We start from the raw sequence: 23,947 nt of genomic DNA on the forward strand, positions 1-23,947 counted from the left end.
CTCTAATTCATCAAATAAGTACAAAAATGATATTTTAGGAGCCACTTAATTTCATCTATGTTAATATGGTATATATCACAAAGTTGTGCAAATGGTGCACATATGCATGGATATAACTACCCTCACACCATGCACCTTGCTCTGCACCCATATACATGGATACATTTATCTATATTGTTATAGCTTGCCCTACATCCATGGATACAAATTGCCTCTACTATGGTTACTATAGTTACCTCCCTAAAAATGGCCTCGAGTCAGTGGAGGTCCTCCTATTGCTACTATTATTGCAAGCTGCACTAAGAAAAAAACGTCGTTGTGTCTCGCCCCTTTGTGCAGGCCATGAAAGTTGAGTTAGGTCGTTCAATTGAGAGGAGAGGGGGCTTTCAGCTCCCACACATCACCCTTTCTCTTCTACGAAAGAGGGGCAACTTTCGGCCCTCGCTCATCGCTCCCCAGCCCTCCCTCCCACTCATCACCCACCCTCTCTTCCAAGAAAGGTTGTGAGCTCTGTTCCACGGAAAGGTCTCCCAAACTCAGGACCATGAAAAGTCTCATCATGATGAGCAACATAAATACTACTACTATTACCAAGCATGCATTTGAGTGGTATCGGGAGATCCACCATTGGTTTGGCTCCATCATACACACTTGTGATGGAGTGTTTGCTCATGTGAGGTTTTTGTTGTGTTAATAAGGTGTTATGTATGGATGATAATACACGAATTGGGTCAAATGGGAGTAATTATTTGGTTGCACGACTCATATCCCAGTACAATGGGTAAATGTGATGACAATTATCCTTAAAAATTGAAGATTGTAATTGTTGATGGAGTGTCTCTGCAAGTAACTTCGTCCAACATCCATAACAACCTTGAACCTCCGAGTGCTACAGTCTTGTCCTTGATAGTGTTTATGGTTGGATGTCGTGGAGGAGTATATTCTTTCTTTAACCTCAATTTCGAGCGTATGTACATACACATACAAAAATAAATCAAGTTCCATAAGATCAGGATTAATTCGTATCCATATACTAATTTTAAACTAGATAACTCTAATCTAAACTAATCAAGCACTAATAAGCTAAACTAATCAAATACTAATTAGATTATAAATACTAATTAAATATGAATACGAGTACACATTTGTAATTGTGGATTTTGTGTCACGGGAGGGACCTCGGCATTGACCACGAGGTCTTAAAGACATGAGATGTTTGTCATCAACAACATCAACTTCGAGGTTCATTGCTTTCCTCCTCTCCAGCAGCCACCCCGATCCCTTCTTCTTCTTCTTCTTCTTGTGCTCTGCAATCACGCAAGCTCCACCGTCGCCCCCATACGCTGTCCACCTCGTCCTGTCCAGCTCGCCCTCTTTTCTGCAGCCCAATCGGCCCCTTTCGCATCCCATTTACTTCCTTTTGCAGCTCACTCGATCCTTTCTGCACCATGGCCTCTGTTGCTGTCGCTGCTGAAGAAGAGGCCTCCACTTTAAACAACCCATTGCTGGAAGACTCCACGTTCCCTCGCTTTGATGCAGTGGAGGCCAAGCACGTGGTCCCTGGCATGCGCGCCCTTCTCAAGCAACTGGTATCTCTCTCACAGACAATCACATCGGTGCTTTTTTGTATTTATTTATAGCATTTTCATTGGTTTTTGTAGCGTATATGAGACGCTTAATTGTGACATCGAATTACCTTATTCTTAACAGCCTTATGGTTCCCCCCTTTTTTCTCTCTTTGATGTGAGAGTAGGTACTGAAATACATGCCACCAGAACCTTCGCTTCCAGAGCTATCACTGAGCTAAAGCCCATAGATCAGCGAGCTATACTAGGGCGCTTTAATGCTAAATAGGTGAACATTGGTTCGTGTGTTTATTGGTCGTGAAAACGGCTCACCTATGAGAGTGTGAGACCATCCGGGCAGTCCATCTAGCTCAAAGTTGGTGCTGGTTAGACCAGCCATTCAGACTGCATGAAACACCCTCCGGCCTTGTGTTCACAGCCACAGTGGCTAGGTTTTTTCTGCACGTGATCTCACCCTTAGTGGAGAAATTGCAAAAGAAGATCTTCCCTTGGGTGTTGGCTGTTGTTGTGGAGGCACCTTTCATAAGTGCCAACATGGTGACTGGGCGGTGGGTTTTTGGCCCCATATGTTTGTAGGTGTGTTCTCTTTCAGATCTTTGCAATGATTATGACAAGCCTTCTTATAGCCGGATTTGCATAGCTCGGTCGAGTTCCATGCAGAGGCACATGTGTGGCTGTGCTTAGACTGGGCCATTTGAGAGTTCTATTGGGCATGTTGCCAGCTTGGATCTTGTGTTATGCTGATGCCCGGTATGCATGTTGCTCTAGCTGGAATTCATTCTTTGTTGACTTTGCAAGGTTTGCATTACTCCTGCATAAAACAAGTTAATTTTATTGGGGCGAATGCCGGTACTTATGTATGAGGAGGATGTGGTGGCAATGATGTAAGAGGACATAAGTTGATGACATTTGCTAACCCTTCACGACCCGGCTGTGTTTTCTCTCTGGGGTTTGCCTTGCCACAAAGGGGGTTTCTTCGCTTGATTTATGTCAGGGTACATTATGTGGAAGCATATCACATCAAACTACTTTGGAGCACGAACCAGAGAATACATAGATGAGGTAAAGAAGAAAGAGAACATGACAGGAGAAGCATTAATCATATGAAATTAGTCTATCATATATTGCTGAAGTAAACAAAGCTTACAAATGTTAAAAGAATCTGGCTAGATTCGCGAAGGACTGAATTTCTTATTATATCTAAGAAGATGATTGTGAATAGAGCAAGGAAACCTCTTGCAGTCCTCTTTCAACTATTGAAATAGGTGTAGTACATCGAGTCATGTTTCGTACAGTTTGAAACTGTATAAAATGTTTCATGATATGAAACCTGTTTTTATCAGGACCAAGTTTTGGGCTCTTTTTTTTTGGGGCAGGTGCTAAAATATAGAATTGAAAACTAGCTTGGTCAATTGTTGTTTTTGTAACTTAGTTATCTCTTCACTTTTTTGGATTGAAAGTGAGGTATGTTGTTTTATCTCTAATGGTGAGCGATCTGCCTTCCAACGATTGTCACGTGCATGCCCGTGCCATGGCTAATCCTCAGCATGAACAGTAGAACCCCTGATTTGAGTCAGCATTTAGAGCATCATTAGTAGTAGATGCATTACCATCAGTAGTAGCACTATTAGTATCATCATCATCATCATCAGAATCAGTAGTACCATCATCATCATCATCATCATCATCATCATCGTCAGGGTCACCATTAGCAGCATAAGCATCATCATGGAGGGTTTAGGGAACCAGTCGGCAGCCATACAGGCAGTAGTACCATCATCATCATCATCATCATCATCATCGTCAGGGTCACCATTAGCAGCATAAGCATCATCATGGAGGGTTTAGGGAACCAGTCGGCAGCCATACAGGCCCCTAGGCAGCAGTCGGTAGCCAGCCGAGGATCCTAGCAGCCATTCGGCAGCAACCAAGCAGTAGTGAACCAGCAATGTGGGCAAACATGGGAAGAAGCGCAGCAATTTAAAGAATAATATTTGTCCAATACTGGCCGACAGCAGCATCTGCTGGCCGACCAGCACCTCAGCATATTATATAAGCATACTGTCACGTGCATCCCGCACTTGGATGCCACGTAGACATATCTGAACAAGAAGGTGCAGGACTTGGAGTGGAAACAGGTCCCATGTGAGCTGAGTCCGGGATGAGTCAGCTAGGGTTCCACTCTGTGCGTCCGAGGTTAGGTGTGCATTGTCTTGCACATGAAGCAGTGCTCGTCCGTACTGTGAGTCTCCTTCTTGAATGATGTCAGGTGATCTGAGTATGTGGTTTGCGATCGGGTGCCGGACATTTGGAGATGCATGTAGGTTTGCATGTAGAGAAGGGGCCAACCCATAGGGCTACCCCAGAGCAGAGCCTAAGGCTCTTGATGTGGGCATGGGGGAGGTGTAGAACCACCCCCAAGGGGCTAGGAGGGCCCCAGGCTGTGCCCACCAGCCTTGGCTTGGGCTGGAAGGGCTGTCGGCCAGCCCTAAGGGCCCTGGCCAGGCAGCTGACAGGGCCCCAGGCCCTAGACAGCCAGTCGGCCAGCTGTGGGACATCCCCCACAGCCGGCACAGATGCTGCCCAGCAGCCAGCAGGTGGCCAGCCCTTGCATAGGTGTGAAACGACTAGTGTAACTAGCATTTAATGCTATTTTTGCAAGTCGTGAGGATTTTCAGCCAGCTGACTTCAGTGTGCTGGCCGACTAGGAGCCTGAGGGGGTATTTAAAGCCCAGCCATAATTCAGGTTTGTCATCTCATAATTTAGGACGGGTTGCTGCGTTCCAAGGGCCAGGACAGCCAAGGGGAAAGCTTTCAGTTTGACTCTTGTCCCTAGAAGGACGGTTGGTTTTTAGCCTCCGGAAGTGTGGTCAGATTGCGCTCCGGAAAGGAAGTGCCGAGCTATGACGAAGAGAGAGAACAACAAAGTTACAAACTTCAGAACAAAGTGCACGAGGCAGTCCTTCGAGGCAGCAGGCATGAGTGTACAGGAGATGTTCCAGTAGATGATGCGAGCAATCGCAAAACAGGGTACCAAATTGGAAGAGTAGAAAGATGATGCGAGCAATCGCAGAACAGGGTACCAAATTGGAAGAGCAGAAGGCCCAGATCTTGGCCCAAGAAGAGTGCACCCACCAGCCCCTCTTTTTCCGTCTCCTCCTCCCTCTCCTTCCGTTTCCCAAATTCCATATCCTCTACAACATGACCCTTTTGAAGGGGTACGACCGCAATTGAGCTCAATGCCCGAGTTGTAGATGCAAGCAATGGAGATTCGATAGATGGAAGACCGCACGACTGTATCCTGTTGCTGCTGTGTTGGAAATTATTTCATCCCCAGATGGACTTTCCCATGCATATTCATGCTTGTATTTGGCTCCATATGAAGCCTTACATTGGCATATCTTAGCAGAGGTTATTCAGCATTTTTTCTACCATTTTTTGGGTATTTTTTAGGCATTTTATAGCATTTTTTTTGCTGCACCATACTGTCGGCCTGCTACAGCTGGCCGACCAGCATACTGAGGTACTGTAAAAGGACTGGCTCCCTTTTTTCCCTCAGATCATTTCTCCTTTCAGCTTCTGCAGTGATAGGCAGCATCTACGGGACCTCCCTCATTATGCTTCACATGATGTACTACCTTTTCTGGTGATATTCAGCAGTGATCTCCTTTTCTCCTTTATGCTTGCTATCCATATACAGTGTTGTACAGTTCTTGCAGCATTTCTGAGTGGGTATCTCAGCATAGTACCCATTCTTTCATGGTATCAGAGCGGGAAACATCTACAGGGACCTGCGTTTTCTTTTCCCATGCTGCTGTTGACTGTTTACAGCATATAGGAGCTGTTTACTGCTGCGTTTCTTCATCAGTAACTTGCGTTTTCATGTGGAGCTGCGTTTTCACTCGGGACGGCCTCAAGTGCTGCAATTTCTTGCTACTGTAGGCTGCGTCTTCTGCATAGCTTCTGCATTTTTACTGTTATTAGCTGAAACCCTCTTCATAGGCGCTGAGGATAGGAACCCTGAGATAGTTTGCTTCTTCTATTTTCAGATTCCCACCCTCCCTTCCCTTTCTTTCTTCTTTCTCTTGTTGTGCACAGCTTGAGACGAGGTACTTTGTTTCTGTTACTTTTCCATACTCTTTTGCACTCCAGCAGTGGTGCTTAGCAGGTTGTCACTAGACCACCTGAGACAGAGGAGGATTATTTGTCTGTAGACATGGCTTTAGGAGACCACTTCTCTACAGCCATTCCTTCTCCTATCTCTTCTCCCGCTACATCATAGCCTGGATCCCCTGCTCCCGCCACCCCACAGGTGGTGCCTATTCCCAATCTTTCCTCTATGAGTTTCTCTCATCCAGGTCTTGCTCCCACCCACATACCATCCTACAATCCTCCCCAAGTCAGTGACTCCACGAAGCTTATTAACGCAACCAACTATCATACTTGGTTTTTCTACACTCAGTTGTTGCTGGAAGGAGCCGGTGTGTGGATGGCTATCTCCACATCTCACTTGGTGGACCCTGCTTTGCGAAGCATATCTGATGCCTGGGCTCATCTTATCATCATCCATTGCATGACTCCATCCATTCAGGCACAGTTTGTCTCCTCTTGGAGTAATGCTCATTAGATGTGGATAGAGATCCAGAGGAGGTATGGGAGAGTTTCGACAATGAAGATTGCCAAATTGGAGTCGGATTTGGAGATGCTTACCATCTTTGAGTCAGATAACTTGATTGAGAAGATTGGAGAGTTTTTCCGTATATCAAGTTGCAACTTGAGGAGTACGGGAGCACCATCAACAATCCCATCCATAAACTTCTTGGTAAGTCGCCTGCTTCCTTTGATTCTTTTAGGGATAATATTTATTTCCATGATCCTCTCCCCCCTTTTGAGGAAGTCGTGAGTTATCTCCATGACAAGTGCATGCTTCGCGGAAAAGGCAAGTCGGAGTCTGCTTTTGTTGTCTCTAACAAGGGCAAGGGCAAAGGCAAAGGCAGAAAAGGGAACTCCAACAACAACAAGCAGAAAGTCACCACAGTCATCTTCTGACGACGACGATTTTGACAATTCCAACAGCATCAAGGGTTCCAGAATGTAGGATTCTTGTGAGTTTTGTGGCCGACTTGGTCATTCAGAGGCCAAATGTTTTGCCCAACAGGTTGCCTCCCACAAAGCTATCTTTGCAAGCTTTGTGTCTTTTATGAGGAGGTTGTTCCTTCAGACTCTTTAGAGGATTTTTGCAGCGTACCAGACATGGTCCACCCAACTGGCGCTGAAGAGGAGGTGTTGGAAATTATTTCATCCCCATATGGACTTTCCCATGCATATCCTTTCAGCTTTTGCAGTGATAGGCAGCATCTACGAGACCTCCCTCATGTTGCTCCACATGATGTACTACCTTTTCTGGTGATATTCGGCAGTGATCTCCTTTTCTCCTTTATGCTTGCTGTCCATATACAGTGTTGTACAGTTCTTGTAGCATTTCTGAGTAGGTATCTCAGCATAGTACCCATTCTTTCATGCTGCACAAGAAGACGCTAGGTGACGCGTGGAACACGAAAGATACCTTGCGGTGATAGGTTTTTTTTTGTGTCCAGATGCGGATGCCCAAGATATGTGCCTACCCAAACCCTAGGAATGAGAATAAGCCTGTAGAGTATGGTTAGAACCTTAGGGAATAAGGGGCTTATGCATGGCCAACTTCTAAATAGAACTAGATGTTGCTAGCTCTAGTTAAGGGGAAGAAGAGCTTTGCATGGACGGGGCGAAGGATCAAAAGATATAGGGGGTTGAATGAGAGAGAAAGAGTGACGAAGGAGCCAGGAGAGGAGAGCCGGGGATTGTGAAGAAGCTTTGTAGAAGCTTATTGGAGGGTTTTTGCTGTTTGGTTTGTTTGGATTGAAGGTCGTTGCGATGACAGTGATTGTCTTGTGAAGAGGTGGGAATTGGTGTGAGGAAGCTTGGATTTGTCCAGAGCAGAGGGTGCAGGCATGACAGAGGATCTTGTAGGAGGTTGACGTCCTAGGATCTCTGAAGTGCAGCTCTGTAAGAACTTGGAACATGAGTTTTGCTCAATCATTCCTCTCTGTATCGAAGATTGAGATCTGTTATAAGTAGTTGCTAGTGTTGAGTTTTGTTGTATTAAAGAGTTGCAGGGATTATTCTTGTGGAGAATCCCTCTGGGTTTTGGTGCTTTCTCTTTTTGTTGGAACCCCACATCTCAGGGTTGTTGAGATTGGCTCAATTTTATATACAGAAGGCTTGATTGTGTGTTGGATTGAGGAATTTCTATGCTTTGGTGTTATCTGTGTTATTTTTGATGGAACTTGTTGAAAAGAATCAATTTTGTGAGTGAAGAGTTGAAGTCTGTTGAATCAGAACTGTGTTAAGACAGTTAAAGTATGAGTTAGCAGGATCTGATAGGAGTCAGCCTATCTGATAGGAGTCAGCCTGTGAATTTGGATTAGTTAGCTGATGCTATAGAAGAGTAGATCTTGTCTTGTTGGAAGATTTGAAGTCTGGTCTGACAATTAGAGAATTGTCGGAAGTCAAATGGATAAGTTGGGACTGGGTGGTGGTCCAAGGGTCAGCTGAGGACTGATTTAGGTCAGAAGAGTGTCAGCTACAGTCAGCTGTGCATCAAGGGAGATCAGCTGAGGGTGTAGAAGGGTAGATATGATCTTTTTTGGTTGAAGGGAAGTGGTTTCGGGTTTGGTCTAATTGGCATAAGTCTATCAGCAGCAACATGCAGTCAGTTTTGAGTGGTGGCGGAAGGTGTCTCAGTGTTAGCAGGCAATCAATTGCTGTCAATCTTGGGTTTGTTGTGTTGGATCTTGGTGTTTTCTGAGTTTTTTGAGAGTGTAGTGGTGTCAAAGGACACTGGGGTGAAGAGTTCTGAGTCAGCTGAATCAGCTGGGTGAGCTAGGTCAGGTTTGGTTAGGAGGAGGTGAGCAGGGGAGTGCTGATAGGTTCTGTGAAGTCCTGAGGCCAGTACTTGAGGGTAGTTGATATTGGAGGACTTTTTTTGAAGCTTGGAGGACATATTTCTGACTGGGGTCAGCAACAACAGGCATCCAACTTAGATTTTTAGTCAGCAATTGAGGGATTAGGAGAGAAGATCAGAGCTATTGGAGGTTGGGTCTGACTTGGGAGGACAGCTGGAGGAGTCGGTTGAATCTGTTTGAGGGGTTTTTGGAGGTGTTCGACTATGTCAGTTAAAGGATTGAGGATATCAACTAAGTAGATTGGTGCTCTGGATTTGTGTTGTGCTGGTGTTGTGGTGCTAGTTTATAGAGCCTCCCTACAGTGATGTTTTCGGATGAGCTATAGAGGCAGATTCCCTGACACATCATTGTTGTGGTGTCCCCACTGAGGAGGGCTTTGAAAGCACCCTTCAGATTACTTGTAGGCTTGGAGAAAATCTCAGCTGTTGAGATGGCTGCTAGAAGGATGGGCCTTCTCTATTGTGTGTCAATTATCGTGCACTCAATAAGCTGACTATCAAGAGTAAGTTCCCAATGCCTCGAAATAGATTATATTCTCGAGAGATAACGGGGAGAATTTGAGGTTCGCACTGACCATTAGGCATTATGCTGGATTTAGACAATGCCAAGTGCACAACGGAGTGTCCGTTAGCATCACTGGAGCCAGATCTTCCAGCAATTTGGTGGTATGATCAAGTACCTTCTAGGAAAGGCTAACCCAATGGTCGATGCTTTGAGCAGGAAGCGACAAGTGACGTTGATTCAGACCACTAGACTTGATCTTGTTGGTGCGGGACTAGATGACATGAAGCACATGTACACAGATTCTGAGGAATTCGGTACACAGTGGGGGAACATGCATTGGATGCCACAGGACCATGCCACTTTTTGATAGGTGATGGTTGGTTTTTCTACAAAGGTCGACTTTGTGTCATGAAGTTGTTCAGGGTAGCTCTTCTCCATGATGCCGATGATGCCATCACTGGTGGTCATTGGGGCATGAATTCGACTCTGGAGAAGTTAGAGAGACAATAATATTGGCCAAGAACGAGGCGAGATGTGTTTGTACATGTGCAACAATGTGACGTTTGTCAGAAAGTGAAACCTCCTCGTGGGAAGAAGATAGGGTTGTTATAGGCTTTACCGATTCCCGAAGGATCTTTCCAAGATATATCGATGGACTTTGTCACGAATCTACCTCCTAGTCCAGGTAAGCGTAATACTCAGTGCTGGACTATTGTTGATAGATTTAGCAAATTTGTTATCCTTATCCCATGCAAGGCCAATGTGACCGTCGAAGGCGTTGCCCATTTGTTCATTCGGCATACAATCAAGTAGCCTTTGATGTGCTGAAGTGTCATGTCCACGATTAGCAAGGTAAGTGGGAATCGTATTTGCCTTTAGTTCAAGCTATTTTGAACGATTCCTTTTCTTTAACTATTGGCAGGATTCCATATGAAGCAGCATTTGGAAGACCATTCCAGTCGCTATTAACCAGAACCTCGTCTTCAGTACCTGAAGCAAATAGAATGACGGAGTCTTACCATTAGATTTTGGAGTTAGTGAAAGATAGGTTGGCTAAAGCGTAGGAGGCCTACGCTCAACAGGCCAACAAAGACCGAAGGGATGTGAAGTTCTCGGAAGGAGATTGGGTTTATCTTTGGATCATGAAGCAAAGACTGAAACAAGTGGGCAAGCGATGCCCAAAGCTATCATTCAGGAGCTTCCATCCAGAGAAAGATTAATGTGGTTTCAATGAAGTTGAAGCTACCTCCGAGTTGGACTATGCACAATGTGTTCCATGTCAGTTGGCTAAAACCGTAAGCAGGTCCAATCCCATTAGAAGTGAAAGACGAAGCAGAACCAGATATAGTTGATGAAGCTGAAATAATGGTTCCAGAACAGATCCTTTTGCACCGCTTCAAGCATGGCTCCGGCTGAAGACAAAGATAGTTCCTCATGAAGTTTCAGGACCGAGGGACCGAGGAAGTGATATGGCTTGACAAAGAGTTCTTCGACGGCTATCCGGCTTTATTCACGGACTATTTGGAGGCTATGTAGCTTCCATCAAGTTAAGCAAAAGGGAATGTCATGTGCATCACGCACTTGGCTGACACGTAGACATATCTAAACAAGAAGGTATAGGACCTGGAGTGAAAACTGGTCCCATGTGAGCCGAGTCCATGACGAGTTAGCCAGGGTTCCACTCTATGCATCCGAGGTCAGGTGTGCATTGTCCTGCACATGAAGCAATGCGAGTCCGTACTGTGAGTCTCCCTCTGGAATGATGTCAGGTGATCTGAGTATGTGGTCTGCAACCGGGTGTCGGACATCTATAGATGCATGTAGAGAAGTGGCCAGCCCATAGGGCCACCCTAGAGTAGAGCCTAAGGCTCTTGATGTGGGCATGGGGGAGGTGTAGAACCACCCCCAAGGGGCTAGGAGGGCCCTAGGCTGTGCCCACCAGCCTTGGCTCCAGTTGGAAGGGTTGTCGGCTAGCCCTAAGGCCCCTGGCCAAGCAGCCGATAGGTTTTTTTGTGTCCAGTCCCTAGTGCCCAAGATATTTGCCCGCCCAAAACCTAGAAATGAGAATAAGCCCACTGGGTATGGGTAAAACCTTAGGAAACAAGCGGTTTTTGCATGGCCACCTTCTAAAAAGAACTAGTTGTTGTCAGTTCCAGTTAAGAAGACAGTCGAGAGGAGAGAGAGAGAGAGAGAGGGGGGAATAGCAGAGAGAGTGGAGGATTGTGAAGAAGCTCTGTGGAAGTTTGTGAATATAGCTTTTGTTTGGGAAGAAGACGCGGGAATAGACCGAGGAAGCTTGGGTCTGGTGCAAAGGAAATAGAGGATCTTGTTGAAGGTTGAGATGTCCTAGGATCTTTGGGAGTGCAGCTTTGTTAGAACTTGGATAAATCCAATGTTTTGCTCAGTTATTCTTTGTTGTGTTTGAAGGTGGAGACCTGTAGAGTGTGGCTGCAGATTCCATTGATGTTTGTACCTATGAAGATGAAGATATATGTTTGAAGAGCTTTTGCTGGAATATATTTGTGGAGGATCCCTCTGTTTCTTGGTGCCTTTTGGAACCCCATGTCTTAGCGTTGTTGAGATTGGCTCGATTTCAACTATATGCAAAAGGCTTCCTATGAGTTTGGATTGATGAGTTTTTATGCTCTAGTATGTGTTATTTTGCTTGAGATTGTTGAGAGAAAACACATTTGAGTGAAGATCTGAAGTCTGTTGAGTCAGATAGCATCTGCTGAAAATCTGTAAGTGTAAGATAGGGTTAGCTGGGTATTAGAGGCAGTGAACTGAGGGTGTAGAAGGGTAGATATGATCTTATTGGGTTGAAGGGAAGTGGTTTAGGATTTGGTCTAATTGTTAGAGGTCAGTCAGCCGGTAGTTAGTTAGATTGAGTTTGAGGGTCGAGAGTGTTCCAAAGTCAGCAGATAGTCAGCTATTGTCAGTTTTGAGTCTGTTGTGTTGAATCTTTGTGAGATCTGAGGTATTTGAGGATGTGGAAGTGTCAGAGGACACTGGAGTGGTGAGATCTGATTTAGAGTTGAATCAGTTGAGTCAGATAGGTCAAGATACAGTCAGAGGGGGGTGTTGACAGGTGCTATGAGGTTCTGAGGCAAGGATTTTGAAGGTAGTTGAGGTTGGAGGATTTTTTAGGAGCCTGGAGGACATATATCTAATTGGGGTTAGCAACAGGTATCTGATTTAGATTACAGTCAGCAACTGATCAACTGAGTGTCAGCTGAGAGTTTTCTTTGGTCAGTTGATTGTTAGAGGAGGTTAGTTGAAGAGTTAAGAGTGTAGATCAGAGCTATTGGAGGTCAGATCTGACATGGGAGGACAACTGGAGGAGTTAGTTGAATCAGTTTGAAGGGTTTTGAGGTGTCCGACTGTGTCAGCTGAAGGACAGAGGATATCACCTGAATAGATTGGTACTTTGGATTTGTGTTTTGCTGGTGTTGTGGTGCTAGTTGATAGTGTTTCCCCTACAGTGGGGTGTTCAGATGAGCTAGCAGTCTCCCTCGATGCATCATTGTTTTAACTTTTGGTGCCCCCACTGAGGAGGGCTTTGAAAGCACCTTTCAGATTACTTGCAGGCTTGAAGAAATTCTCAGCAGTTGAGATGGCTGCTATGATGACATATCCAATGTTTCATGGCCATGCTGGTGAAGATCCATAAGAGTTCTTGGCAGGTATGGAACTTACAGCCTTCACCTTTGGTAAGGAGAGGGATGATGATAAACTGATTTTGCTGACTATGTCGTCGAAAGGTGATGCTAAAAGATGGTTGCAGGCATGGAGAGCCCAACCAACCTAGGGGCAGACATATGAGGATATAAGGTGGCTTTGGTATAGCACTCCAAGCAGAGTGAATCCCCTGATGCCTTATGGCAGAAGATTCAAAACTTAAAGCATAATTTATCTGATGTTTTTGACAGGTTCTCTATGTAGACTTGAGGGAGAAGGTGGAACTAAAGAGGCCAGGGACTTTTGAAGAAGCTTTGAGGATTGCCAGGGAGAAAGAATGGAAGTTGCAGAGGATTGATCAGAAGCAAAGAGAGGTCCAAGCTGAAGGAGGACCAGTCATGCCTGGGGAGAGAAGAGTAGAAGAAGGGAGGGTCACTCTTGTGGTTCCCGTAGTCACAGACCAGCTCATCCTAGGATAGGAGACAGGGATGATCCAAGAGGCAGGGGAAGAGGACCTAATATGAATGTACAGTGCTTCAACTGTGAGCCGGATTTAGTCCTTTTGAGCTTGTCTGTGCAGCTATGTGCAGAGGTAGGGCCAGAGCAGCCTTGTGTTTGTCTGCAGGAAGATATGCCCATGGAGAGGGAAAGCCAAGTGATGTTTTCAGATTGCTCATCAGGGAGTGGTAACCATGAGATTAGTGAAAAAGATAGTGAGGCGATGCATCTTGAGGCTATGTACATGGATTCATACATATATTATGAGGATGTTGATGCATGTGTTCCAGGTGTTTGAGACACAAATGAGGCGTTAGACATACTTTTGGATGATGTAGTGTCAGAAGAGTCTCCCGGGATTATATGAGCCATCAGTCTTCAGAGGTGGTTGTTTGTATGCATTTGGGAAGGATTATTTGTGACGAAAGTATGGTAGAACAGGTGCAGAGTGTTGGTGATATGAGTAATGCTGAGCTTGGCTGATGCTCTGATGGATTTTCAATGTGTTGATATGGATTCCAAGTAGGTCTATGCTTCTGCTCTGTACCAGAAAGGTGTAGTAGAAGTCACGTAGAGTGAGAGGTCACCCCTATGGGGCTGACCAAGGGCCTAAGTTACTTACAAGCATTCAGCAACCTTTTATACCATATGAATTACAAGAAAACATGACACCAACTATCTCTGTCTTCTTCTCTCTCCTCTGTCTTAATCATGTATAAATTAGCATCTTGTTCTTAATCAGAGTTAGGGCTGTGGATTAGTGCATAAGGCTTCCATGCACGTAACATTGATATCAGAGCATTCAGGCTTAGCCACTAAGCAAAGTCCCAAGGAGGTGCACAAGTCCAACAGAAGAATGTAGCAGGGTAGCAAATGGAGTGGTCTGCAAACAGGCGAAGCTAGAGGAAAGCATTTCGTGAGGGTTGTGTATGTACTCAGGACTAGTACATCATTAAGCTCTCAAATCAGTTCCAAAGGCCTAGCAATAGGCATGATCAGTTCTGGCAGATGACCCACGGCAGTGTTAAGGGTAAAGGATAGCGGGCATGGGGACAACAGTGGAACAAATGCTTAGTTCTTGAGCAAGACTTGGAAGTGGAAGGTGTTCAAACAAAAATATCGAAGTCAAAGTCAGAGTAAGAAGTAGGAAGTCAAAGTTAGAAGTCCAGGGAGGAAGGATGACAGAGTGTCCACCTCATCATCAAGTTTAACCGGAGGGGATGTCACGTGCACGCCTGTGCCATGGCTAATCCTCAGCATGAACAATAGAACCCCTGATTTAAGTTAGCATTTAGAGCATCATTAGTAGTAGGAGCATTACCATCAGCAGTAGTACCATTAGAATCATCAGCATCAGCATCAGAATCAGTAGTACCATCATCATCATCATTAGGGTCACCATTAGCAGCATAAGCATCATCATGGAGGGTTTAGGGAACCAGTCGGCAGCTGTACAGGCCATTAGGCAGCAGTCGGCCGCAATCAGGTAGCAGTGGACCAGTAATGTGGGCAAACATGGGAAGAAGTGCAGAAATTTAAAGAATATCATAGGAATAATATTTGTCCAATACTGGCCGACAGCATCATCTGTTGACCAACCAGCACCTCAGCATATTATATAAGCATACAGTCAATATTCAGCAGTCATTCAGCTCATTTCATTCATTCATCATTCTCATAAGTCAATAGAAGTCATGTAGGGCGAGAAGTAGCCCCTATGGGGCTGACCAAGGGCCCAAGTCATATACAAGCATTCAGCAACCTTTTTGTACCATATGAAATACAAGAAATCTTGACACCAACTATTTGTCTTCTTCTCTCTCCTCTGTCTTAATCATGTATAAATCAGCATCTTGTTCTTAATCAGGCTTAGGGATGTGGATCAGTACAGCAAGGTTTCCGCGCATGCAACAACGATGAAGCATGATTAATGAATGTTTTGCATATTTGAGGCTTAATTTGGCATTTCCTGTTCATTGTGAGGGAAGAAAAGGGCACATTGCAGCACGTCCCAAGGTTAAGCTTAACTTCTTAACACCCCCCACCCCCCGGGCCAGGTGCCTCCCTTCTTCCCCCCCAAAAAAAGAAATGAAAAAAAAAAAACTCTCCCCTCGCGTCTGTATGAAACTTTTATGAAATGTTCTTGTTCATGTTCATGAAACCACTGTCAACTACTGTAGGATGCACGTATGGGCTGAATTTATGGCAGCCTGCTTTTCAAGACTAGTCTTCTCTCCCCGTAAGACTTGAAGAAGATGCGTGAGAGAGTTCTTTTTATAGACCTCCAAAATAGTCCTGTGTGTTAGCTGCAAAAGTCTGTATTTTTTACATCAAGGGCATGTACACTTGCCTTAGTTTGGTGGACAAATAACCTTTTCCTACGCACATAGCTTCTTTTGTTCCTTTATAGATGATTAGGGCTCTCGACATGAGCTGATTTTTGGCTAGATGCGAGTTCTAGTCAATAGCCCTAGTGTCGCACGTGCATCAAGTGTTGGAGTAATGCATTTGACATCCTCTTCTCCTTATCTTGAAATGATGGGGGATCAGATGATAGTTTGTGTGGAACTTGGTCTAGAAAAATAGCGGTCTTTTTCAAAATATAATACCAATGTGAGGAAAATGGCTTAGAAGTGAGCTGCATTTGTGGCAGTTGTCTAGGTTGCTTTCATGGGCTGGATTGAGACTTTTCTAACTACTCAAAGATGTCGATCATGGTGAGAGAAAGGATCTCTCTATGGTCCATAGAGTTGTAGACCTACTTGTGTTATTTTGCAGTCACATTGCAGTAGCTTGTGGTGGTCTCATAGCACGTGTATTGGTAGGCTTTATGGTTTCACCAAAATTGGTTGCCCTTTTCTTTTCGCTAACCAAGCAAACCAAACCCATTGTCTGGAGGATGAGCAGATCTCTAGAGGAGGTGGAGTGTCCAAAAATCTTCTTTCAGCAGTGTCACCACACCCGCCACCACAGACCCATCAGGGCAATAGCTCCTACTGCCATCATTCTTTTTGTAATGTCTGGAGTTCTAGATGATGCATCACTATTGGGAGGTTACAAAGGCGCACAGGAAGGCCATCATTGGAGTGCAAACACCCAAAGCCATCTATCTCATCCTAGTCATAACGTTTTGTAGAGGCTAGTTTTAATGGCAAAGCTGCCTGGACAGGTCTCAGGCATTGCGCTTTTCAGTTATAACAATCTCTTATTAAAATTATGTGCGTCTTTCCTTTCTCTTCCTTTTATATACTGTGGTGTTCTAAAATCTTCAGTGGTTTCTTGCTGCTTGCAGGAGGGAGACCTGGTGAGGCTAGAAGAAAATGTGAAGCCAACATGGGTAGATTTGGTTGAACCTATGGAAAGCATTGTGGATCGGTTGGCTGTTACGTGGGGTGTGGTGAGCCACCTGAAATCAGTGAAGGACACGAGTGAACTTCGAGCAGCAGTTGAGGCAGTGCAGGTGACTAGTTTTTGCTCGAAACAAACTGTAGATTGATGTGGTTATTTGAGTTTTGTTGGAAATTTCTCCTGCAATGTGAGCTTGGACTTCCTTAGTGCCTTTGTAATGAGGATCATTTTCATGCTTTTGGATGTCCTAAGACTGGTACTTAATCTTGTTAATCTTCTCGATTAAAGAATATATAAATTATACATGAATAGAATTTTAGCTGAAACACCGATTTATGGCAAGCCTAAGGGGGGCTTTGTGGCAAGGAGCTTAGGAAGTAGGCTTTTTAAAGATTGGGGTTAACTTCGAAGGTGATGCCAACTTTTGACCTTCCACATTTTGGTAGTGGGACCTATGCATTCTGGTTTTATAGAGCTCTTGTGCTAATATGCTGGTTTTTAGAGATAGAAAGAAAGAGCAACGGAATACAAACACAGCACACATAATAGCCCTAAACTACTGTATTGTATGTTACATCTGAATTTCCCAAGTACAAAAGATGAGTGAAAATGTTGACCACAATACTCAGCCTAATGCTGTGATGTAGTTTCCTCTTGGCCAGCCCTTACAAGTTACATGAGACAATCGCTCTGTAGACTTAAATTGTAACATGCAATTGGTATGATCGTGTAACGCACAACAAGACCTTCTTTATACCTTTATGTTAGTGAGCATGAAGCAATCCACTTTTATCTTTATTCATAGAAGATAGATTCGAAGAGAGAGAGAATGCAGAGATGACACTAGATTGGGTCCCAATTCATCCACTTAAGGGTCCCCTCCCACAAGTAAAAATATTTTCTTTATTACTTTGGAGAACTTATGTTACAATGCAGAAAACTTACTGAAGATGATTGACAGAGGATTGCCAAACGCAAGGACTATGTGGACCAAATGTCTGTTGCTGAACCATCAAGCGGGTTGAAGACAACTGTGAAGGCACTTCGGAAAAGTTTTGCATCAATGCTAGGGATGGCATGTAAATCAACAAATTAGGGTTTGCAGGAAAATTAGTGTTTGCGTTTTTGCATTAAATCAGCTTTTTGCTCATTGTTAGCTAGTGTAGTATAGAACGTCTAGATTTCAGTCTAGCATGGTTCTAGGGTGTCTAGGATACATGTAGAAGCCTCAGCTTAGGGTTTGGTGTCGATTATGGTAGAAAAACAGCAAGCGATTCTTCATGGAAACCATGGAGGATATTTGGGTTCGAATGGGCATCCCAGGAAAGTGCAAAGATTTACCAAGGAGCATGTGAAGACCTAGATTGCCGAAGGGAACAACGTGAAGAAGAAGGAAGACAAGGAGAAGAAAAGTATTGGAAAGAAATAAAGGAGCTTTTCGCCATGATGAGCCAAAGTACTCCAGTGGAAGGAAGTATAGTAAAGACCAAGGAAGTGGACAAGAGTACCGCAGTAGAAGACCAAGGACAAAGGGATACTAAAGAGGCACTAGAACTGTGAGGGATATGCAAGTCGAGGTCAACCAAGAGGTGCAATTGTTCGAGTATGCAGAGCCACAAACAATTCTAGATTCCATGTGGTTTCTCGAGATCATCATAGCCATTGAGGAGGTGACAGTTCATGAGGTTCCCACAATTATCTCCGAATCCATTGACGAGGAGGAGAAGTCAAGTACTTTAGTTTATGAGGTTTTCATGGAGTCTTCCATGCCAATAGAACTTCCAGAGGCAAAGGAGTAAGTTCCATTGCCCGCAGTTCTCGAGAAGATAGTGGTGGAGACACCATATGGGAGATCTAGTCGATAGTTGAATTGACAGCATGGAGCAAAGGCGCTGCACCCTAGCTCCAAGTTTAGCAAGAGGGGATGTCACGTGCACACCTTAATCCAATGCCACCTAGACATGATTATTCCTTATGTCACCAATTGGCCGACCATTTGGTCCATCTCCAGTTTTTGCGTCTCGTTCACTTGAGGCCAGGCGAGTGTCTCGTGTGAAGAGGCTAGTATTTTGCTGACATGGACGGGAGCCAGACTGGTGCCACCCGTGTGTTAGCAGGATGGTGTCGTATGGACGGGAGCCAGACTAGTGCCACCCGTGTATGACCTGGACCGTGTTCGACCCATGGGACTGTCACACCATGGAAGAGCCGCCTATGGGACTGTCACACCATAGGAAGACTCGTGCCTGGAACTGTGTCTTACCTATGGGACTGTCACTCCATAGGAAGACCAGGTTTTTATGTTTTTATGTCGTGCCAGTTTTGTGCCGACAGATATTTTGTACTTGTTCCATGAACGGGAGATATGTCCATGTTACTATTTGCACATGCACACATATTTTGCATGCTTGAAACTGTTTTCGCATGACTTGTATTTTTGTGTTTGCGTGCTTGACGTGTTACTTACTGAGCGGGGACGCCTGCCAGTGAGTCGTGAAGTCTGCTCTGTATTCTGACGAGCTTTAGTGCATGTGAACAGGTGGTAAGTATGTTGCACATGTTGTTTTTATTATTTTATTTCTAACCTTTTATTTTATAAGGTTAGGTGTTCACATTCACTTAAATGTGGGCACCCCCTTTGGGCACCCACTTAGGGGCCAAGGTGGGGAGCCCCACTTAAGTGAGTGTGGGGGTGGGCATGGTCACCTACCCAAACTCCCCACCCACATGCAAGCGTGGAGTAAACTCCACTATAATTTTATTAAAAAAAAAAGCTCCCTCCTTCAAGCGTAGAAATCAATCGCTTCCATCCTTCAAGCGTTTTCACCAACCTGTGCCTTCTCTCTCTCAGGCGACTGTTTCCCCTGCACTACTGGCTGCAACCAAACATGCTCCCAGGCGGCTGCTGCTGAATTTTTATGTGCCTCTGCTCCTACAGCAACCAAGCTGCTGGCTGCACTTCTGAATAACCAGGCGGATGTGATCCTCTACAGGCGGCCAGAACTGGTTGCAACCAGGTGTGCTCCTCTCTGCAGGCGACTGGCTGCTACTCCTTGCAGGCTGCGCTGCCTTCTCTTGCAGGCAGCTGCGGGTGTTCTCTCCTTTTATCTCCCTTGGCAAAATTAGAGGTCATATATGGGCAGTTTGGAGCCATTTTGGTTGCCCTATAGCAGCTCGAAGATACCTAGGACGTGCACCAATGGTTGGGACATATTATGGACACAATATGAACATATTTTATGACATTTTTGATGACTTTTTATGGCTTGAAAAGTGAAAACTGACCTGATTATGACTTGCTGTCACTTTCCTATATAAAGACAAATCATGGGTCATTCATAATCATTCAAAGACAGAGATTTGTAGAGCCAAGACCAACAAGGGCATGCAGCCTAACAGTTTGGATGAGCCAAGTACATCTCCAAACCAGCGTTTTCCATTAATGCATAGAGGAGGTTAGTAAGCATTAGTTCAAGCATAGCATTCATAGTCTAGATCTACATTGGATCTATGACAATCATTGTAATTACTCATTCATTCAGTAATATATAGTAGGATTAGGTTAGGTAAAGATTCTCTCTCTTCTCCTTCTCTCTACTTCTCTATGTCATGAGCATGTGATTATCTTTATTGCTTTGCGTTAATCATTATTAAGCATGTTTCGGATAGTCCTGAAATGGCAATTTGGGAAATTTGGAGCCATTCTCCTCTTCGATATGGGCTGCTTTGAGGATGCCATTTCTCCTCAGTTGGCTAAAGATGAGTTATACACTTGTACCCCATCATCTGGACGTAGACGCAGGTTCACACTCGGTCTTTGCACTCACATATCTCATAAGGCTCAACAGTTTGAATTTACGGTTTAAAAAGACCACATTCTAGTAGTGAGACTTCATTGGCTTATCTCTTTTGGGGTGTCATATGATTCTCGGCATTCAGTGGTTTAGGGATTATGCACCCGTTCTTGATTAGAGGCAAGACACTCACTATTGTTGATGGTTTTGAGCCAGTCTTGATTCGTGGAGATAGGAGCATTCTAGGGATTCCACGTCATCTCAGAAAAGAGCTATCTAGGCATTCGTGGGGATAGAAGCATTCCAAGCATTCCACTCATCTCACATATCCAATCCCGAAGAGCTATCAAAAAAGGAGCCGAGTGTGCTTTGATTTATGTTCGTAGCTAGGAGTCTGCTGTTCAACCAGCAACCCCTCTGACTCCAAAGCTGGATGGTCTCCTAGCACAGTTTCAAGACATTATGCTAAAGAATGATCTCCCAGCGACAGCTCCCACCAAGTCGTCCTGAGGTTCATCACATTGAGTTGGTCCTTGGGACAGAATTGTCTAGTAAGTTTCCCTATCGCCTTTCTAAGGCATTGGAAGGCGAACTGGAGTAGCAGCTTTCCTAGTTACTTTGAGCTAGATTTGTCCGGTCCTCATCCTTGCCCTTTGTTGCACCTATCTTGTTTGTGCAAAAGAAAGACAAGTTTGCACGATTATGCGTGGACTACAGGGCACTTAATAAGCTGACATTGAAAAACAAGTTCCCAATGCCCAGGATTGAGTATATACTTGAGCGACTCAATGGTGCAAATTTCTTTTTGAAGATAGATCTCAAGAGTGGCTCTCATCAGGTTCGGATCTTTACGACCAGTATGAGTTTTTGGTGATGCCATTCGGCCTCACCAATGCACCGATGATGTTTAACAAGATGATGTCTCGGGTTTTTGTGGAGCTCATAGGAAAGTGTGTTCATCTTTTTAGATGATATACTCATCTTTTCTACTACTGCAGCTTAGGATGAGAAGGATGTTGAAAAGGTCTTACAGTTATTGCGAGACAACGCGCTCTACATCAATGCAAAAAAGAAGAATTTGGAGTAGAAGAAATTCATTATTTGGGATATGTCATCAGTACAGACAGGATTAGTCTCGATACTGAAAAGAAAAGGGCAATTCTCGAATAGGATGTTTCCAAAAATGCTCAAGAGATCCGCTCTTTTGTAGGTCTCTGTCAACAGTTCACACATGGACAAATTTTTTGACCTTGCAACACTTCTTAGTACTAGCGTCACCATGAAACGTTTCAAGTTCGAAACGTTTCACTCTGAAACACGGAGTTTCAACCCGAAACATTTCACTCTGTGATAGGCACCAACTGAAACACCGGACCAAAACGCTTGTATATATATAAAGTCAAGAGAGAGATGCTAGGTCTACTATTTGTTAGTATAAAAATCTCAAAATTACTCACATGATACATTACCACGAGTGGTAACACAAGTATAAAAGAAAACTCTACCATTAATATTTAAACTTTAAATCTCAAAGTTTCAAAAATTTAGATGTTTCACTTTGAAGGTTTCAGTGGGCGTTTCACTGAAACGTTGAAACGTTTCACGTGTTTCAGAGGTTTTCTCGTTTCAAGTTGCCTGAAACGCATTTCACGGTGACCATGCCTCTTACAGATATGCTCAAGGGCGTGAAGATGTGTCGGCAGAAAACGTCCATCACATGGGCAAAGCAATCGAGGCATTCCATGCAGTGAAGAATGTTGCCTCTGAGTCTCCGGTTCTCAAATTGGCTTCATGGGATGATCCTTTCGAGGTGATCACCGATGCCGACAATTTAGCCATTAGAGCCGTTCTCTAGCAGGAAGGGCCCCTAGTGGCTTATTATAGTTGGAAATTAAATGATGTAGGAAAAAAATATTTTGTGTATGACAGAGTTATTGGGGGTGATGACAGCTTTGAAACATTGGAAACCTCTCCTTTACGGGATGGACATTACAGTTAAGATAGATCGTGAGGCACTTAAATGGTTGCAAACCATGCCTAGTGCCCAATGGAGTGATATACAAGACAGATGGGGTCAGATCTTCCAACAGGATTGAATACATTCCTAGAATAACCTTGTTGCCGATGCTCTAAGTCGTAAAGGCACCATCCAAAATTTGCAGGAGTCCACTATGCTTGAAAGCTCGAAATACAGGGAAAAGCTCTCGACAACATGAAGGCACAATATGAGGATTCTTTGGAATTCAAGACTCAATATAGATTGGCCCTTCAAAACCGGGTCACTATACCATCCAATATGGTTGGTTAATTTACAAGAACCGGTTGTGCATTCTAAGGGAAAAGCGATAGGCACTTCTTCATGATGCCCATGACTCTCGTCGGAGGTCAAAGAGGTATCAACATTACATTGGAGAAGCTAGAGCGATCATTCTATTGGCCTAAGATGAGAAGGGATGTCTATCAACATATCCAAGCATTCCAGATATGCTAGAATGAAAGTTTTTTCATACGAAACATGTAGGTTTGCTTCAACCTTTTCCGGTTCTCGAAGGCCCTTTCCAAGACATCAATATGGACTTTGTTGGACCTCTTTCCGTTGCATTTGGATCTCGAAACACACAGTGCATGACCATTGTGGACTGATTTAGTAAGTTTTGCATGTTGATCCCGTGCAAGTAAACGACCATAGACAAAGACATCGCTCGCTTGTTCATTTGCCATGGTACCCCATAGGTGGATTGCCAAGGATAATAACATCCGGCATGGATCCCAAGTTTACTTCAAATTTTTGGAGAGCATTATTCGACAACTTTGGGACCAAGTTGCATCTGTCTAGTGCATTCCATCCACAGATAGACGACCAAACATAAATCTATAATCAGCTAGCATTTGATGTTCTCAAATTGTGAGCTGGTTCTCTCTAGAAGTGTGAATTGCATCTCCAACACCTCAAGCCACACTTTGGTTGAGGTCTTAGCTTCCAAGAGCACAACCTCGGCTCTGATACCATGTTGAAAACATGGACCCTCCGACTTCCCGGGAGGTCACCCATCCTAGTTGTGTTCCTGCGCAGGCGCACTTAATTGAGGTGTTCCACAAATTGGTCTAGCCATCCAAACCCCAAAACCTTAAGGTGTTAGGTGACATCCGGTTATCCAATTTGTAGAAACCTCAACTTACCAAGATTCAAACTCAGTCTCACCACGTGAGCTGGTTCTCTCTAGAAGTGTGGATTGCATCTCCAAAACGGACTCCGTTTGAGGTAGCGTTTGGCTGCCGTTTCTCGTCACTTCTTATGAGAATGGTGTCACCTTCCTTGGAGGCCAACAAGACCACTGAAACTTTTTCAGAGATCATTGAGTCCGTCAAGGAGCGCCTTGCTAAAGCACAGGACGCATACACCAGGGAAGCATACACGAGGCAAGCCAACAAGTCACGACGAGATGTGAACTTTGAAGAGGGGGATTGGGTATATCCGCGCAGATCAGTGACGTCTCTATGAAGCTTAATAAGCTTTCAGATAGTTGGATTATGC

At 44.4% G+C, this 23,947-nt stretch overlaps 1 protein-coding gene across 2 annotated transcripts in view; it reads left to right on the forward strand.

Annotated features, from left to right (window-relative positions):
* Positions 1–1,139: 1,139 nt before the first annotated feature.
* LOC147640405 (organellar oligopeptidase A, chloroplastic/mitochondrial-like) overlaps positions 1,140–23,947 on the forward strand; it is an 84,905-nt gene continuing 62,097 nt past the window's right edge. The window contains exons 1-3 of one of the 2 annotated variants that reach the window (XM_086780188.1): positions 1,740–2,336; positions 2,554–2,648; positions 16,563–16,730. In XM_086780188.1, the coding sequence (XP_086636314.1) occupies positions 2,574–2,648; positions 16,563–16,730 (243 nt within the window). In that variant the 5' untranslated portion in view covers positions 1,740–2,336; positions 2,554–2,573. Of the gene's footprint in view, positions 1,590–1,739; positions 2,337–2,553; positions 2,649–16,562; positions 16,731–23,947 lie in introns of those variants that run through there. The other variant, XM_086780179.1, reaches the window with a different exon arrangement.

This window comes from Cibotium barometz, chromosome 3 (assembly GCF_041138505.1).
Source record: "Cibotium barometz isolate CiBa-2024 chromosome 3, ASM4113850v1, whole genome shotgun sequence".
Lineage (NCBI taxonomy): Eukaryota > Viridiplantae > Streptophyta > Polypodiopsida > Cyatheales > Cibotiaceae > Cibotium > Cibotium barometz.